The sequence below is a fragment of the Gopherus flavomarginatus genome, chromosome 3, assembly GCF_025201925.1.
Source record: "Gopherus flavomarginatus isolate rGopFla2 chromosome 3, rGopFla2.mat.asm, whole genome shotgun sequence".
In the NCBI taxonomy this organism is placed as follows: Eukaryota; Metazoa; Chordata; order Testudines; family Testudinidae; genus Gopherus; species Gopherus flavomarginatus.
The window spans coordinates 202,140,781-202,159,136 of NC_066619.1; the positions used below are offsets into that span (position 1 = coordinate 202,140,781).

At 41.4% G+C, this 18,356-nt stretch overlaps 1 protein-coding gene across 4 annotated transcripts in view; it reads left to right on the forward strand.

The window, feature by feature from the left end:
• The window catches only part of ARFIP1 (ADP ribosylation factor interacting protein 1), a 99,065-nt gene that overhangs the window by 11,415 nt on the left and 69,294 nt on the right, over nt 1–18,356 (forward strand). For 2 of the 4 annotated variants that reach the window (XM_050946567.1, XM_050946570.1), the window contains exons 2-3: nt 7,932–8,011; nt 16,650–16,751. In XM_050946567.1, the coding sequence (XP_050802524.1) occupies nt 7,934–8,011; nt 16,650–16,751 (180 nt within the window). In that variant the 5' untranslated portion in view covers nt 7,932–7,933. Of the gene's footprint in view, nt 1–7,931; nt 8,012–16,649; nt 16,752–18,356 lie in introns of those variants that run through there. The other 2 variants (XM_050946568.1, XM_050946571.1) reach the window with 2 other exon arrangements.

The following is an 18,356-nucleotide window of genomic DNA, read 5'->3' on the forward strand; positions in this document are numbered from 1 at the left end:
CCCCTCCCCTTGCAGGTCGGCAGCTTCCTGTTCCCTCCTGTCCCCTGTGCAGGCCCCCAGCTCCCTCCTCTACCCAGTGCAGAGAAACCCCAGTGAGCCATCAGGCAGTTCCCCTTCCCAGGTGAAGTCGGGGCAGAAACACTCACCCCATTGCTCGCCATGCCTTTGCTTCCGTGGCCTCTCTGTGCTATGTTAGGTATGTGGGAATGATGCTACAAAAAGTCTACAAACTCCTTCACTGTGTGATAATAAACAATGTAGCCTCTGTGTATTACATGTTTCTATCTATGTTTTTTTAAGTGACCTTGAATAATGCAGCCGGATCACCGCCTGCTTGTCGCTTGCAGAACTTGAGGAAAAATCCGCGAAAATCAAAAGAAGAATTGATCAAAGCGGTTATGAATCAGTACGCCAGAGAAAGTAGGAAGACGCAGGAATGGAGAGAGAAAATGCATGAGTGGAGGCAAACACAAAGCAGGAGAAAGGAATTGGCTACCAGAAAAACCTCAAAGCAGTTGATAAGCCTCCTGGCTCGCCAAACTGACTCTTTCCAGTCTCTCGTAGCTATGCAGGCAGATCTGTACCGTGGTAACCCACACCCCTCCCAAAGCTCTCTTTCTTGTTCCCCAGTATTTGCACAAAACACCCTTCTCCAGCAGCCTGTTTCTTACTACCCCTAGCTGCCCCCAACACCTGTACGATCACCTACCAGCCCTGATAACTACAATCCTTACCCTGTGCATTCCACCCCCATGACGCTGCAGCATATTAATCCTGAAGTGCAGCAGACATTGAACAGCAATCCAAACAGGACATATTCAAACCTATGAATGTACAGTCCACCACCCTACCCCCCTACCCTTTTATGTACTGTATTTTGAATAAAGGATTTCATGGCTTTTACAATAGTTTTTATTATTGCAGAAAGTGGTAAATACTGTACCCCAAGGGAAAAATGAGCACAGCAAAGGCATCAAACATTACTGTTGGCTCTCAGCATCAAATTGCTCCCTTAAGGCATCCCTAATCCTTGAAGCCCTTTGCTGGGCCTCTCTAGTAGCCCTGCTCTCTGGCTGTGCAAATTCAGCCTCTAGGCGTCAAACCTCGGAGGTCCATTCCTCACTGAATCTTTCACCCTTCCCTTCACAAATATTATGGAGGGTACAGCACGCAGATATAACAGCGGAGATGCTGCTTTCCCCCAAATCTAGCTTCCCATAAAGACAACGCCAGCGGGCTTTCAAACGGCCAAAAGCACACTCCACAGTCATTCTGCACTGGCTCAGCCTGTAGTTGAACCGGTCCTTGCTCCTGTCAAGCTTCTCTGTATACGGTTTCATGAGCCATGGCATTAAGGGGTAAGCGGGGTCTCCAAGGATCACAGTGGGCATTTCGACGTCCCCTACTGTGATCTTGCGGTCTGGGAAAAAAGTCCCGGCCATCAGCTTCCTGAACAGGGCACTGTTCCGAAAGATGCATGCATCATGCACCTTTCCAGGCCATCCTGAGTAAATGTCAGTGAAACGCCCACGGTGATCCACAAGCGCTTGGAGAACCACGGAGAAATACCCCTTGCGATTAATGTACTCTGATGCCAGGTGGGGTGGTGCCAGAATAGGAATATGCGTCCCATCTATTGCCCCTCCACAGTTAGGGAAACCCATTTGTGCAAAGCCATCCACAATGTCCTGCACGTTCCCCAGAGTCACAGTTCTTCTTAGCAGGGTGCGATTAATGGCTGTGCAAACTTGCATCAGCACTATTCCAACGGTGGACTTTCCCACTCCAAACTGGTTCGCCACTGATCAGTAGCTGTCTGGAGTTGCCAGCTTCCAGATTGCAATAGCCACCCGCTTCTCCGCTGCCAGGGCAGCTCTCAATCTCGTGTCCCTGCACCGCAGGGTAGGGGCGAGCTCAGCACACAGTCCCATGAAAGTGGCTTTTCTCATCCAAAAGTTCTGCAGCCACTGCTCGTCATCCCAGACTTGCAGGATGATGTGATCCCACCACTCAGTGCTCGTTTCCCGAGCCCAAAGGCGCCGTTCCACGGTGCTGAGCACGTCTGTTACTGCCACAAGCAATTTACTGTCTTGAGCGTCAGGCAAATCAATATCATCGTCTGACTCCTCACTGTCACTTTGCAGCTGAAGGAATAGCTCCACTGCCATGCGTGATGTGCTGGCAACATTCATCAGCAAGGTCCTCAGCAGCTCGGGCTCCATTTGTAACAGAAATCGCGCTGCAGACTCACAATGCCGCCAAACTGCTCGGAATGTGTAGCAAAGCACCACGGGGCGTTGGAACAGGAAGCGGAAAGACCTGCACCCTTCCGTCCCCTTCCCACAAGCCACAGCGCCAAAATGGGACGTGCTCTGTGGGATAGCTGCCCATAATGCATCACTCCCAACAGCGCTGCAAGTGCTGCAAATGTGGCCACACTGCAGCGCTGGTAGCTGTCAGTGTGGCCACACTGCAGCGCTGGCCCTACACAGCTGTACGAACACAGCTGTAACTACCAGCGCTGCAGAACTGTAAGTGTAGCCATGGCCAAAGTGTTCTTAAGCATGTGACCAAGATGCTTCCCACCAGGCCAGACCTAGGGAAAACCATGTCATTCTGACATGCTCCAGAATGATCAGGTAGGGTCTCACAATGAAACCTCAAATTCATAATTCTTTTTATTTCTTTCAACAAGCAAATTATGCCCTAACCAATTACCACTTTATCTAAACAACTAATTAGAGACAGCGCACCCTAATTTCCAGGTTTAATCCAGGTAAGATTTACAGTCTCTTTCTACCCAAGGTCTTTCCTCCTTATCTCTTCCCCTCCTTTCTGTTAACACTTGTATGCAAGATGGGAAAGCCCATGCTGGCTCCTCTTAAGACATTCCTTTTGTCTTATTTAAACCCATCTGCAGTCACTCCTATTGATTGAAGGCCTTCTTTTCATGAACATCCCTTTATGTCAGGTGTTCTCAACCTTCATTGCACCATGACTCCCTTCTGAGAACAAAAATGACTACACAACTCCAGGAGGGGGGACCAAACCCTGACCCTGCCGGAGCCCCATTGTCCTAGTTGTGGGGGGAGAGGGGACCAAAGCCAAAACCCGAGCCTCACCACTATGGGCTTTGGCTTTGGCCCTGAGAGGTGGGGCTTGGGCCCTGGGCTTCCTGGGTGGTGGGGCTCAGGCTTTGGCCACAGGCCCCAGCAAGTCTAAGCCAACCCTAGCAATCCTACTACAATGGGCTTGTGACCCACTCTGGGATTCCAACCCACTGTTTGAGAACTGTTGCTGTATCTCATTAGTTACTTGAACCAGACATCATCCCTACTCCATTCCTTCTGGTCTTAAACTCATTATTTTCTAGGCCTTCCTGCTACCTGCTAGTCAGGACATTTTTTTACAACACCTAGTTGAAGTTTGGTTAAGGAAATATAACTCCAGTTCTTCAATTTTATATTTATTCTACAGCCTAGAATAATGGTTCTCTGGTCTTGGTTGGGATCTCTAGGTGCTATCATAGTATAAATAATAAGGGCTGACATTTTAAAAAGCCCACCTTTTTGTTTGTAAACTATGTATGTTTGCTGTGGAAGTTGAACTTGGTACAACTGGCATTTTTAGTCCAGTTTCAAAGTAGAACCATACTTTAAAAAGATAAAGGCCAAAATGCTGTTGGCACCTTCTGCTTTATAAATGATCGCAAAACTAGTAAAAGTCATGGGAAGTTTGTGCAGAATATTTGTTTGTGCTCTTCTGCTATCACAGACATTGTTCCACGCTTTACATGACCAATAAACGTGGGATTTGAGGCTAAGGTTGAAAGGGTTTGTTAGTACGTAACCCAGATGATGGTCTGATGCGTCTTGAATGCAGAGCTCCTGCTATTTGGCAGTAGTCTGATTCTCAGTAGTGTCCGCTACAGGCCCCTCTCCCATGCTAGCTCAAAAGGTTGAGACTTGGGACAGTTCAGTGATTGCAAGCCCAGAATGGATCTCTGTGATTATCTTGTCTGACCTCCTGTATAATACAGGCCATGGGACTTCTCCAAAATAATGGAGAAAGAAGTAATGTTTAATGGCAAATTAGAAGAGAAACTGTGAGCACAGAGTCCGGAGGATGAACATAGTGGACAGCCTGAAGAAGGGAAGAGTGGAGAGGAGAGAGGGCCAGGAGTCCCAGCAGGTAAAGGAGTGAGAGAGGCATCAGGACATAATGGGGCTTCTCAGGCAGCGAACAAAAATAATGCAGACTCTGATGGACCTGCACATTTAACAATCCCGGTCTCTCCTCCATCTGTAGCCCATTGAGAATTCAACATTGGGGCCGCTTTATACACCCCCTTCAACATTCCAGGTGGTATCGGGGATTGGTGTACTACATCTACAACCACACCCTGGGATATATTAAAGACAATCACAGCTTCACATACACAGACCTGCGAAACCTACGGTTGGTGTATGTGTAGCTGAAATGGACATGAATATTCTTTCCTCTTCACAAATTTGGTTCTATTAATTTATTAAGTTTTATTAAGTTTATAATGTATTAGATTTAAAATTTCAGAACTTTTGCACTGATTTTGTTGCAAATAGTACAATTTTATTCTATAACACAAGTCATCTTTATTATTTCACAACATATGCTGCTTGGTGCTCAGTAGTTCTGAAAGCAACTAATTACCGGTCCCAGCAGTACAGACCCCTGGGGGACACCACTACTTACCTCTCTCCATTCTGAAAACTGGCCATTTATTCCTACCTTTTGTTTCCTGTCTTTTAACCAGTTACCAATCCATGAGAGGACCTTCCCTCTTATCCATGACTGCTTACTTTTCTTAAGAGCCTTTGGTGAGGGACTTATCAAAGGCTTTCTGAAAATCTAAGTACACTATATCCAGTGAGTCCCCCTTGTCCACATGCTTGTTGACCCCCTTAAACAATTCTAGTAGATTGGTAAGGCATGATTTCCCTTTACTCAAACCGTGTTGACTATTCCCCAACAAATTATGTTAATCTGTGTCTGACAATTTTGTTCTTTACTGTAGTTTCAACCAGTTTGCCCAATACTGAAGTTAGGCTTACCTGCCTGTAATTGCCAGAGTTTCCTCCAGAGTCCTTTTTAAAAATTAGCATCACATTAGCTATCCTCCAGTCATTTGGTACAGAAGCTAATTTAAATGGTAGGTTACAGATGATAGTTAATAGTCCACCAATTTCACATTTTAGTTCCTTTAGAACGCTTGGGTGAATACCATCTGGTCCTGGTGACTTCTTACTGTTTAGTTTATCAGTTTGTTCCAAAGCCTTCTCTAATGACACCTCAGTCTGGGACAGTTGCTCAGATTTATCACTTAAAAAGAATGGCTCAGGTTTGGGAATCTCCCTCATGTCCTCAACTGTGAAGACAGATGCAAAGAATTCATTTAGTTTCTCTGCAATGGCCTTATCATCCTTGAGTGCTCCTTTATCATCTCAATCAGACCTCTCAATCATGGGCAGACACTTTGCCCATTTATTTCATAGATATTTTGAAGGGCACGGCAGGCAGCTTAAACCGTTGGGATATCTTTCTCACTGAGGTCCAGTCTTGTGAATGGACATCATTGACTCTTCAAATGAGCATAGGCACATTCGGCTGTCATTCTGCACCTGCTGAGCTGGTGGGTCAATCATTCCTTGGTGCTGTCAAGGTGGCCGGTATATGGCTTCATGAGCAAGGGGTAGATTGGGTTTCCCCAATTCACTATTGCCATTTCAACATTCCCAATGGTAATCCGCTGGTCTGAAAAGGAAGTCCCTACTTGTAGGTTTCTGAACAGTTCTGTGTTCTTAAAGATGTAGGTGTCATGCACCTTCCCTGACGAGCCCACGTTGATGTTGGGTGAAGCGTTCCCGGTGGTGCACCAGTGCTTTCATAACCACAGAAAAGTATCCCTTTCTGTTGATGTACTCAGTGACAAGATGGTCTTGTGCCAAAATAGGGATATGCGTGTCATCTGTCTGTCCACTGCAGTTTGGAAACCCTATAGCTGTGAAGCTGACCACTATGTCCTGCACATTGCCGAGGGTCTCAGTGCTGCTTAGCAGAATGTGATTAATGGCCCTGCACACTTGCATCCCCCATGGTGGATTTGCCTACTCCAAATTGATTCCCAACTGACCAGTAGCAATCGGGTATTCCGAGTTTCCACAGTGCAATCCCTCTTGCTTCTCAGCTGTCAGTGCAGCTCTTGTTTTTGTGTCCCTTTGCTGGAAGCTCAGTGGACAGATCTAGGAATGTAGCCGTGTGCAGCCAGAGGTTCTGCAGCCAATGTTTATTTTCCCAAATGTGCATTATGATGGGATCCTACCAGTCAGTGCTAAATTCTCAGGCCCAGAAGCAGTGCTTCACCATCTGCAGCTGCTCGAATGCCACCAACAACCTTGAATTGGTTCTCATTATGTCCCACAGCAGTCTGTCCTCCAAGGAATCCTCATGCTCTCCACTCATTTGGTTCTTTTTGCAGCTTTGGAAATGCTACAGGATTGTACGCCCTTTGCTTGCAAAGTTCATGACAAAAATGCAGAGCTGTGCAGGCTCCATGCTTCTGTCAGAGATGGTGGACAGTCAGGAGGGCCATGCAGGTTTGTGGGATTTTGAAAAAAGTCATAAAATTTATGGGATATTGATACCGTTATGGGATGGAAATAATTGCAAGCTGAGAAGTTGATTGCATGCTCCCAGTCACTGCTGCATAACTTACTTTGCCCCATCCGACATTGCCAAAACTTCCCAAAAGTCAGTGTGCTGATGGTGGGGAGTTGCACAGCGGGATGCCTGTCAATGGTGCACCACATTCTGCATTGACACAAGCACTGCTAGTGAGTACATGCATCACTAACACGAGGAGTCAAGTATGCATGTGCACAAATGATGATGTACTAATTACAGCAGCTGTATGTCAACATACCTTGAGTCGACGTAAGTTTGTAGTGCAGATATGGCCTTAAACACTTATTACCTCAAAACATCTTAAGGTATGTCTATATGGTAATGTAAGACCAGGGGTTTGAACTCGGGCTCAAGCCTAATCTTCCCCCCCCCCCCACCCTTTCTGTCTACACACACACAGTGCTAATCCGGGAGTCAGACCCACGGTCTCAGGACCCCACGGGGATAGAAGGTCTGAGCTTGAGTCAAGCCAGGACCCTGGGTTACAGCCTTATTTCTTTGCAGTGTAGATGTAGCCCCACTGGACTTGTGCTCTGGCAGTCTGCCAAAAGTATTCCACAACCCCATGTCTGACTTTCTTTGTCCAGGACAGTCAAGTTTAGTGAACAAACCGGTTTTGTCACATTGCACCATGAACAAAGGGCTAGAGGCCACATTTTAGGGGAGGGTGCTAGGGAATCTGGGATAAGGGTGACTGGACTGGGGCCCACATAATGCAGTGTAGATTCTGGAGCCTCAGGTTGGGACCTAGGATTCAACAGTTCTCAACCTGGGGTTACAAATGAGTATAGGTGTTCAGGCTGTAGGTTAACAAAGTGTTTACTCTCTTGATTTCTATTAATCTTGGGCTTCCATTGCAGTTTAGACGTACTCTTAATGTTTTATGTGGTTTTCCCAAATGATGGACACCAAAATCATGCTGACTGTCTTGTATACTTATAATGTGCTTATGAACATATCTGGCTGCTAAGAGATCAAACTAATTAATCTGCTAAAAACTGGCTAGTGATACTGTCCCTTTGATTTTTATAAAATATTCTACTATACAGCAGCAGCTATAGTGAATTTAGAAGAATTACATTTTAATGCAGAAGGAGCATGGCATTAATATTTTCTGAAAGTTCACTATTTTTCATCAGTAATGTCTGTAAGGTACAACATATAATCACTTGCATAAGAATTAATGCATGCTCAACGTATTTCGTTTTCAGATATGTCAGGACACAGCAACGATCCCACAGCAGTTGATGAATCTCATCCAGCCGCAGAAGAGGTCCGGTCTGACTCTGAGGTGATTGGGTGATATTTGTGTAATACTGTAAAATCAACCAATCCCAGTAACAGTTTCAGACTACCAAAAATGCATAATGCAATGCATAATAAAATTCTTGGGTGTGCACACATGCATGTGGTGCTGCTAGATTTATATTCTGGCCTTTTTAACTTTGGGTCCGGTTTCCGATTGTTCTGTTGCATCTGAAGCAGTGAAACTAAATTTAGTCCATAATTCAGGATCACTTCAGCCAGCAACTTTCCTGCTGTGCTGTGCTACTATTTGATTGTATGAGCTAAATGGGTTTAGGTGGGTGGGGATTAGAAGGAGCACACAGGTACTGCAGGAAGGGGCACTGGTAATTTTAAAAAGATGATGATCTTTCCTCAGTCTGCCTTGATTAGTTCCTCAGCATGATAGAGTAGGAGGGGACATCGCATAGAGTGAAAACTAAAACAGAGAATCTGACCACTTGTAGTTGATGATTTAAGGTAGTAAATTTTGCCATCCTTCAGGATGAAAAGGGCTATATTGGACATTGTTAGTCAAAGGACTAAAATATTATTGAGTTTGGATAAGAAGTAAAAAAAATAATAATAAAAACCTTAGGGAAAATTTTCTTTTGACACTGAAAGAAAAGACCTTCTTGAGGGGATAAATAACATTCATTCTGTGTAGTCATCTTATGTATGTCTCGTAATACTTATCAGTCTGAAGAATTTGGGCAAACACATAGTGCACATCCCATTGTCACTGGTGGGATGTACTGCAATCCCTTTCACATGTAGCTGACATGCGAAGATAATTAATATTGTCCATAGAATAACCTCAGTGGAATAGTTTGAGTTAACTCAAGAAACTTTAAAAATACACTTAATTTTTATATTTTTCTTTCCATTATCTAAAATGCACTTTTAATTCAATTCTTGGGAGATCATTTCATCTTGCAAAGTTGGTGGCAAAAAGCCAAGGAACTTGTGCAATAGTCTCCCTTGATGCAGGCATGGCTTTGACCACAAAGTGGAAGTACTTGTCAAACACTGACTCATAAAGGATTTGGGAATTTGAGTGGGCGCCCAACTGTGTATAAAGGTGCTTCCATAGTGAATCAGTTGATTTTGTTGAACACATTTTCCCCATCACAGAATGGGCCAAATACAATTTAGAAAAAAGAGTGCATCAGTTGATAGGCAAAACCGTTACAAAATGAATGTGCTTCTAAATGTGTCTATTCTAGAGTTTCCCTGTTGGTTCAAAGAACAGATGTGTATTATCTGTGGACTAATAACCTCATTAGGTAGGCACTGTTTATGAATTTCACCCTCAGTTTGTAATATAGTTAAATTAATAGACAAAAGAGAGAATATGGTAATTAAAGAATGATTAAATTACTTTGATTACATTATATTTGTCTTGGATTAAAGTAGCCATTTTAAAATTTAAAATGGGACCCTATTTAATCTAGATCCCTCTTTAGCATTTAGTTCATGCAAAAGTTTGTGATTTCACAGAACTCTTCAGAACCTTTTCAGTTGCTCAAATACTCTGACTGTGCCACCCCCTCCCACTGCTGCACAAAAAATTACTCTCCACTGAGATTGGGATTTTGCTCATATTTTTTGTGATGCATTTTGGTTTTTCCCACCTGAAAATCTCCACAAAATACATCCACTTCATACTGTTTTGCTTCCTGTTTTTTTGCCACAGACTTCATATATTGTTTGGGGCAAGTCAGGTAACATGACTGTACTTCAGTTCTACCATCAATATAATAGTAATTGAGAGGCTTAATTCATTAATATGAGTAAAGTGACAAAGTCTTTGATGGAAGGCATTTGAGCAAAATATTTAATGCTCAAATTGTTGGTAATCCAAAATGTGCTCACTATCAAACTCATGTTTCTTGCATGACAATATGGAACAACTCCCACTTCTTCTAACCTCAACCTAACTATCTATATGAAGAATATAGTCTCTTGCACAGTTGATAGGATAACAAATTAAAGTATTTTGACTTGTCCAGAAACTGCAGTACCACATATAGAAACAATTGGAGCCATCTTGCCAATATAGACTCATAGACTCATAGACTCTAGGACTGGAAGGGACCTCGAGAGGTCATCGAGTCCAGTCCCCTGCCATCATGGCAGGACCAAATACTGTCTAGACCATCCCTGATAGACATTTATCTAACCTACTCTTAAATATCTCCAGAGATGGAGATTCCACAACTTCCCTAGGCAATCTATTCCAGTGTTTAACTACCCTGACAGTTAGGAACTTTTTCCTAATGTCCAACCTAAATCTCCCTTGCTGCAGTTTAAGCCCATTGGTTCTTGTTCTATCATTGGAGGCTAAGGTGAACAAGTTTTCTCCCTCCTGCTGATGACACCCTTTTAGTGTCATAACTGATTATATTCTATTTCAAGTTGAAGCAGGTCATAATTCTATCATAACTTGGTCTGTATGGAGACTTAGTGTATGAGAGTTCAGTTCTGGAGCAATTTTTAAAAACAGTTGAGTTGTTTATAGGTTTCTTAAAATAAAGCTTAATTTTGGCAGGTGATTTGCATCTCTATGCCCAATGTTCTTTCATAGGAGTGGGACAGATTATCTGTCTATCCACCAAGTACTTCTAATGCATTTAAAACACACCTTAAATATGTACTGAAGAGCCATAGGGCTTGTGTGGTGCACCTTAATGTATTTTTAGCTACATATTCACCCGATAAACATTGTTGGGTTTGTTTTTGTTTGTTTGTTTTTTTTTAAGAGGGACATAGCATGGAAAAACTTACTAATCTCTATACACTGGACATACACTATTGTAAAACTGGGAGGTTTGTTTGGACAATGCTTGATCCGTTTCGGGAAAATGTGAGGATTTCCAGGAGAGGGAATTCAAGTGATAATATTTGCAAAGAAGGGCTGGCTGTATTGAGCATTAATAAGAGGATGCAGTTTGAATTGCGTGTTGTTCTTATTTTTCTCTCAAACTCCCCCTAAAGGCTGAAAATACCGAGTATACTTTAAATATTTCTAAGGTGTCTGTCATACATGGTATCTTGCTATCTTCATAGCATTCTTGTACCCTTCTGCTTCAGAAATCTGAAGCAAAGTTGGGATGGTGCAGGATATTGCATCTGTGACAGTAAATATTTTCAGCGCTTTGATAAATTTTCAACAAGCTGAAATAAATCTACTTAAATCCCATGACCTAAAGTCTCTAGTACAATATAATTTCCATAGAAAAGGACTTGTTCTACTAACACTATTTAGGGATTGTATGTAGATGACCATTACTGTGATACCTGAACGTCTTGGTTATACCCTCCAAATCAGGGTATGTGCAATTTTCACTCTATTATGTTGTATGTATTTATTACAAAAGAGAAAGTAACACTTTTTCAGAGTGGGAAAAGATAAACTAACAAATTACTGTTACGCATATAACCAAGGTAAGTAGGGACATGGTGGCGAAAATAGGGTTAAATATTCACAACAGCACATGCACATCAAATATAACAAAGGAGGAAGCCATTCTCTCCAGCTTAAAAACTGAACTGTTCCCACAAACTGGGTTTGTGCTCTGAGACCTGCACTGCTTTGTGTATGGCCCCCAAGTAACTCTGGCAGTTGTATTTTTGAATAGAGTCATTAGAGTTCTATAAATCAATTAAAAAAAACAACAAAAACAAACACAAATTCCAATAGAATGAGGACAAAAATTACTTCCCTACTACTATGATAGCAAGGCAGGATAAAATGCATCAGTGCTCCCTATATGTATACTTCCTGAGCAAGGAGACACTATGCTTGTGTTTGTGTGTGTGTATGTGTGTGTGTGTGCTACATAAGGGCACCTTCAGATAGTTCACTATATTGTAAATCTCATTTCCATCTCATTACTGTTAAAGGACAAATGATTTTGTACAGTAACTTAAGGTGTGCAGTTTATGGATGGATATTTGTCAAATCTCAATAGAACTAGACTACTTTTTGATTGGCCACAAAGATTTCATATGGGACAGGAATTCTTAAACTTGTTCATCATATGCATCACATCTTAATAGCAACAGTGTTTTTGTGGCACAGATCTTCCCCCTCCCCCCCATCTTCCCCCATTCATTGTTGCATGGATCATCTTCCCTCCCACTGACCGTTGAATAACATCCTTGTAACAACCACAGTAATTGTTTATCTGGAAAGGTGGTGGGAAAGCATTTAGTGCATGTCTTCGCTTTTGATGTGACTCTAGCAGGTGGAAACAAGCACCATGTGACGCTTTATGGACATGCACAGTTGAAGTGAAGGAGGATGGTGTGATTTTTTTTTTTTTTTTTTTTTTTTTTTGCTTTGGTGTTGGACTGTTTTACCTAGTTGGTTGTCTGAACCTAAAATCCAAATATATTTAAGTCTAGTGGATTTTTTTGTTATGCTTCATAATTCACTTGGTTAAAGATGTATAATTTCACAGTTTACTTTATAGAACCTTTAAAGGATCAATTAAAAATAACCTGTTATTTTGTATTTTTGAGGCTGCTTATTATTCAGTGTCAATGTGCTAGATACTGTAAGGCCCAAAATAAAGGCTGCCCCTGTCCTGAAAGAGCTATGTCATTTAATCAGCTGAGTCTATTGGATAATCTTGACAGAAAAAGTTTTATTTTCCTGATGTAAATGTGATGATCACAACCATGTTAATAGATTTCTGAAAGATATATTCACTTATATTTTTTTTTGCTTAAACCTTTGTTTTGTGAACACAGCCAGTTCCAGTGCTCAGATAAATAGATCAGCTGCTATTCAGTACCCATATATTTCTCATGTTGGCCTTAGACTGTCCCAACTCAAGGATTTGTAAATATTCTGGATCTCAAGGATTTTGAAACTGATTTCTTCTAACTAATTTGGAGGAAAAATCCAAATACCTTAACTAACTTTTTGCAGTGATGATGGAAATTGTCTTTTTCCTTCCCCCAGCCCAAAGAGCTTTCCTGAAATAAACAAAAATCTGAAATATTCAAAAACAGAAACTTTATTTCCTGTCTCAATGGATGTTTCTAAATATTTTTCTTTTTCTTTAAGACAACACTTCTTTAACAAACACAAAAATCACTAATTTGCTTTGGACAGTAGCATACTGCTTTTAGTAGGTGTTTCTGAATGTATAGTTGATTTAAATTATAGTAATTCCTCACTTAGTCATCCCGGTTAATGGTTTTTCGTTATGTTGCTGAACATGCTCTTTCAAAGTTGTGTAATGCTCCCTTCTAACGTCGTTTGGCAGCTGCCTGCTTCATCTACTGCTTGCAGGAAGAGTAACCCGTTGCAGCTAGCTGGTGGAGGCTTTGAACCAGGGTGGACCAGCAGCCCCCTATCAGCTCCCCACTCCTCTAAGTTCCCTGTGCAGCAGCTGCCTGCAGTTCAGCTGTGTCCCTCTCCCCACTGCCATATGCTGCTCCCGCCCTCTGCCTCAGAACTGCTCCCCAAGACTCCTGCTTGCTGTGCCTGATGGGGGAGGGAAGGAAGAGGGGGGCTAATGTCAGGGTATCCGCCTCCCCCCTGCTCCTGCACCCCGCTTACTCCATCTTCCATAGAGCAGGGGGGGACACACCAGGGCTGGTCTCAGCAAGCTGACCTAATTAACATGGCAGTGTACTTAAGGGAAATGCGCATGTCTCCCTCCATTCCTGCTGCCTTGCAGAGTGAGAGAGTTAACCCTTGAGGGCTCAGCCAATTGCTAGTTCATCATTTAGCAGTAAGGGAAATATCCCACCCTCTGACTCCTCCACCTCAGCCAAGCTTCACAATCATCATCTCTGTGTACCAGTGTTAAATTGTTTGTTTAAACCTTATATATATCAACACACACAAAAAATCTTTTTTTTTTTTTTGGTCGGGTTACAAAAATTTCCCTGGAACCTAACCCCCTTATTTACATTAATTCTTATGGGGAAATTGGATTTGCTTAACATCGTTTCGCTTAAAGTCACATTTTTCAGGAACATAACTACAACGTTAAGTGAGGAGTTACTGTATCTGTAATCTACTCTTCCTAATTCATTTCTGAATGCTTATAAGAGTTCTTTCAAAAGCCTGGTATCACAGCCTTTTTGTTTTACACTTACAGCTTGATAGCAATGTAAGTTGTGAAAAGTCTTTCAAAAGTATAGGATTAGTTAAATATGGAAATTAGTTGATTCTTTGTGGCTTAAATGGAGAATAAAACTATAAATATACAACTTCAGATTTTCTTGGACCCTGTACACCTGCTTGCAGTGTGTTGTATAACTTTCCTAAAAGAAAGGAAGATCATAATTCGTAAGCAAGAGTGCTAAGAATCAGAAATATACTTTTTCTTTCTCCCTCACCACCGCCTCCAAAAGCAACACTTCATCAGGGTTTAAGGGATTTTTTCATTTGTCTTCACACTTTCCCTGTTCTTACAGTTACAGATTGATAATAATGTAAGCTATGAAAAGTCTTTCAAAAGTATACGGTTATTAAAGCAAATTGGTGCTGCTAGACCAAATTTTATAGATATTGCACAAAATCTTGTATATTGTATTGCAAGAACATAGCACTTTGCAAACCTTTGCACATTTTTAACCCAATTTAAGGACAGTTAATGTTTCTATCCTTAATGGCTAACGTTCTTGCTTTGTGGCTCATGCAACGGACTCCCTGATCCACATGGGAAGCTAAATATTTATTCCCAGGTCCCTCCTTTTGCTCTTTCACTTTCCACTGTGTTATTTTGCAGTTGGATGAAATTATGATCTCTTCTTCAAAAGACTGAGTGGTGTGAAAAATCATTACTATAGTCAGTGATTTTCTTTTTTTTTTTATGCATGCAAGTGTAATTCATATAATGTTAATTTGCTTTTGAAAATCATCTGGTGATGGAGAAACACATGGATTAAAGTCCATGCTTCAGACACATGCACATTCAGAGCTTAGTTAAAAAATGGATCAATGGTTATCAGAGTCTAGGGAGAGTCTCAAGTTATTAATGAAGTATTCCATGTTGAACCAGACTTATTCTGTCAGCCACACAATTGAAACAACAATGGAAGAGGGGAAAATATGTATGACAACAAGCTTTATCAGTATGATTATGCAGGCCATCTCACGCAAGTGTCAATAAATCTTTGTACTACACTAAGTTTTCTGTGTGAGGGGCAGGAGAGATGCTGGCCTTTAACCCTTTTGAAGGCTTAATTTGTTGTCTAAAATTGTAGTCTTCCTTCCCCTAGCTAATGAAACAGTTAAGATGCTTTTTGTCTAGTCTCTTCAGGACTGTTTAACTAACTGCTGTGCTGGAGTGGGAAAAGATGAACTCAATCTGATCTTTCATCAGCCCCTTTCCTTTGGGCTATCTTTCACACAAATGGTTCCAGTAACTGTCTTCTATTGCTTACTGCAGGGTTTCTCAAACTGGGGTCGCAGCTTGTGTAGGGAAAGCCCCTGGCGGCTCCCACTGGCTGTGGATTGCTGCTCTGGGCCAGTGGGAGCTGCTACAAACAGCGGCCAGTATGTCCCTCTGCCTGCACTGCTTCCAGCAGCTCCCATTGGCTTGGAGCAGTGATCCACAGCCAGTTGGAGCCTCGATTGGCTGGACCTGCGGACAGGGCGGGTGAACAAACCGGCCTGGCCTGCCAGGTGCTTTCCCTACTCAAGTGGTCACCTCAGTTTGAGAAACCCTGGCTTACTGCTTTACCAAGCAGCAGCAGTGTGAAGCTGAAATGATTCTTTCTGAGTAGCAGAAGTATTGATTGTTGATTTGGCTCTGCTGCTTCTGGCAGAGCCATGAACAGCAGCAGAAGCGCTATTGTTGTTTGGTCCAGAAGACAGCACTGCATTGGTAACATTTGTTCCACATTGCGACAGAAGGGCTAGAATCATAACTTTTTTTAAAAAACACAAGCTTAAATTCTGCAGCAATTGATGATTAAAGCCACTTCCTTCTTCCATGCTGCTTGCTATGATGAGTGGGGTTTTTCAAGCTTGGCTCATTTCATTAAGTACTCTGGAATATGTGAGATATGACGGATGCTGGATGTACCATCTGTCTCTGGGTGCACACATGTACAAGTACAAAATAATTATTTATTTAGGGCCTTCTGAATTTAATTCTACCTTTCAGATTCTGTCTAGAAATATAGATGGGGGGAGGGATAGCTCAATGGTTTGAGCATTTGCCTGCTAAACCCAGGGCTGTGAGTTCAGTCCTTGAGGGGGCCATGTAGGGATCTTGGGCAAAAATCTGTCTGGGAATTGGTCCTGCTTTGAGCAGGGGATTGGACTACATGACCTCCTGAGATCCCTTCCAACCCTGGTATTCTATGATTCTGTAAACTGAATGACATTATTTAATTACCCAACACTGTGATATGGGTCAGGTCCTAACTATGGAATTGTGTTACACAACTTGCAAAAAAGTATCTAACACACAGTGACTTTGTTTTTGTGTGATTTAAAATACTAACTGAATTCAGTTTTTGTATCAATGAAATGTTAGAATTAGATTTCCATTTTGTAACAGCAGCTGATATGTAAAATTAATTGTTAAATTTTCTGTTGAGCACTTTTATAATATGCTAGTCACTCTGGTGTGTTGGCAAATACTAACCTGTTTCTTTTTACACTGTAGGAGTTTGCAATGGCTCAAGAGTCTCCCAAAAATTCAGCAGCAGAAATTCCTGTGACCAGTAATGGAGAACTTGAAGATTCACGTGAACGCAGTTTTAACAGGGTAAAAAGAATTTCTTCAGTGTTGTTAATTACTACTAAATCACTATCAGAAATCCAATTAATGAAATGCTGAGATTACAAGGTAATATGTAATAAACAGAATCTGGCCTGGGTTGATTCCCTAGGGCTCACAGAAGGCTAGTTTAGTTAATATTTTATCATGTCAGAGGTGAACATATACCTATTCTTGTAGTTAAGGAGAAGGTTAGACTACAAACCACTACCTCAGTGTACTCAGTCCTCAGTTGTTCAGGAGCCAACTTAGCGATCAGCATTTCCCAAAATGCCACAATAGTGTGAATTCATTGTTTCATTTAGTATAGTAATATGTAGTCATATTTGAACAATATGGTGGGAAATACTTAGTTTTTATATACCCTTATTCTCTCAGCAAAATGACTGGCCAAGTATTATTTTATCAACTACAATGGGTTAATAACATAGTAAAAGCATCCTGATAGGTTTATAATTTAGACTGGTGAATAATTAAGTCACACAGTGTTTTAATATCATGTGCTGCAAAAGAGCTGCAGGAGACACATTAAAGAGCCACTTGCAGCTTGCAGGCCTCAGTCTGAGTATCACTGTGCTACATAAAGATGCCTGCAGGCTTGCATTTGTTCAAAGAAATTAAATGGAAAATCATTCTAGTGGTTTATTAAACAGACAGAAATATGATAAAAATTTGAGCTTACTAACGTTAGTTTGGATAGCCTTCTGGACTACTAGGTTGTCTTGTTCACCCTGAAGCATTTCGTTAAGATACGTCTGTAAATATGTTTAGTACTTTTAAGTGTTTCTAGTAGAGACTTAAGAAAATGTAAGTACTTACAGATTTGTATTATTTCTGCATATAAATTCACCCTAATTCCAACTACAGTTACTACTGGGGCTATGAGTTGAAAGTAGAATGTCTCCCATTACACAGATGTTTTCTGGTGCCTCAGGTTGCCTTCTGTATTTGGGGGTTTTTTTTTGTACGCTTCTATCCTAGTTGTAAACTTAATTTTGTATGGAAAAAAGTAAGTTTGCAACAAGCAGTACCTTGAATTTTATTTCTCTGTGGATGAAATGTCTATTGGAGGAGGTAAGTGGATGTCAGTGATCTTGGCAGTCTTCTGACAGCATTAATGGAAAAACTTGTTAAAAAGCTCTATTGAAAAATTAAAGTTTAAAGTAAATAAAATCAAGCAGGCATCGCAAACTGGAGTAAGTTTGTACTGAAATTACTTTATGCTTTCACTATTGTACATTTACAAAACTCTGCCACTAGTAATGTACCATATAGCTCATAGTCCAGCATGTAAATCTTACATTCATAATAAAATTTCTCTACCAAAAAAAAGAGAGCCTGCGTTGGGTTTTTGCCCTCAAGTTTTTATTCATTAAAATTTCAAAACAGGTATATTTAAAATGGGTACTTGAGGGGCTGTGCAAATACTGTACAGGCAGCTAGTTTACACAGTTAGCTGGTTCTTAAGTTTTACTTGCTACAAAGCAGGCCACTTCAAAAGGCTTTAAAATAAGAGGTGGCACATTTAAAATTACATGTAACTGCACCTTGGCTTCTGTATGCAACTGCACCAAGTAGTGTTGCAGAAGGGAG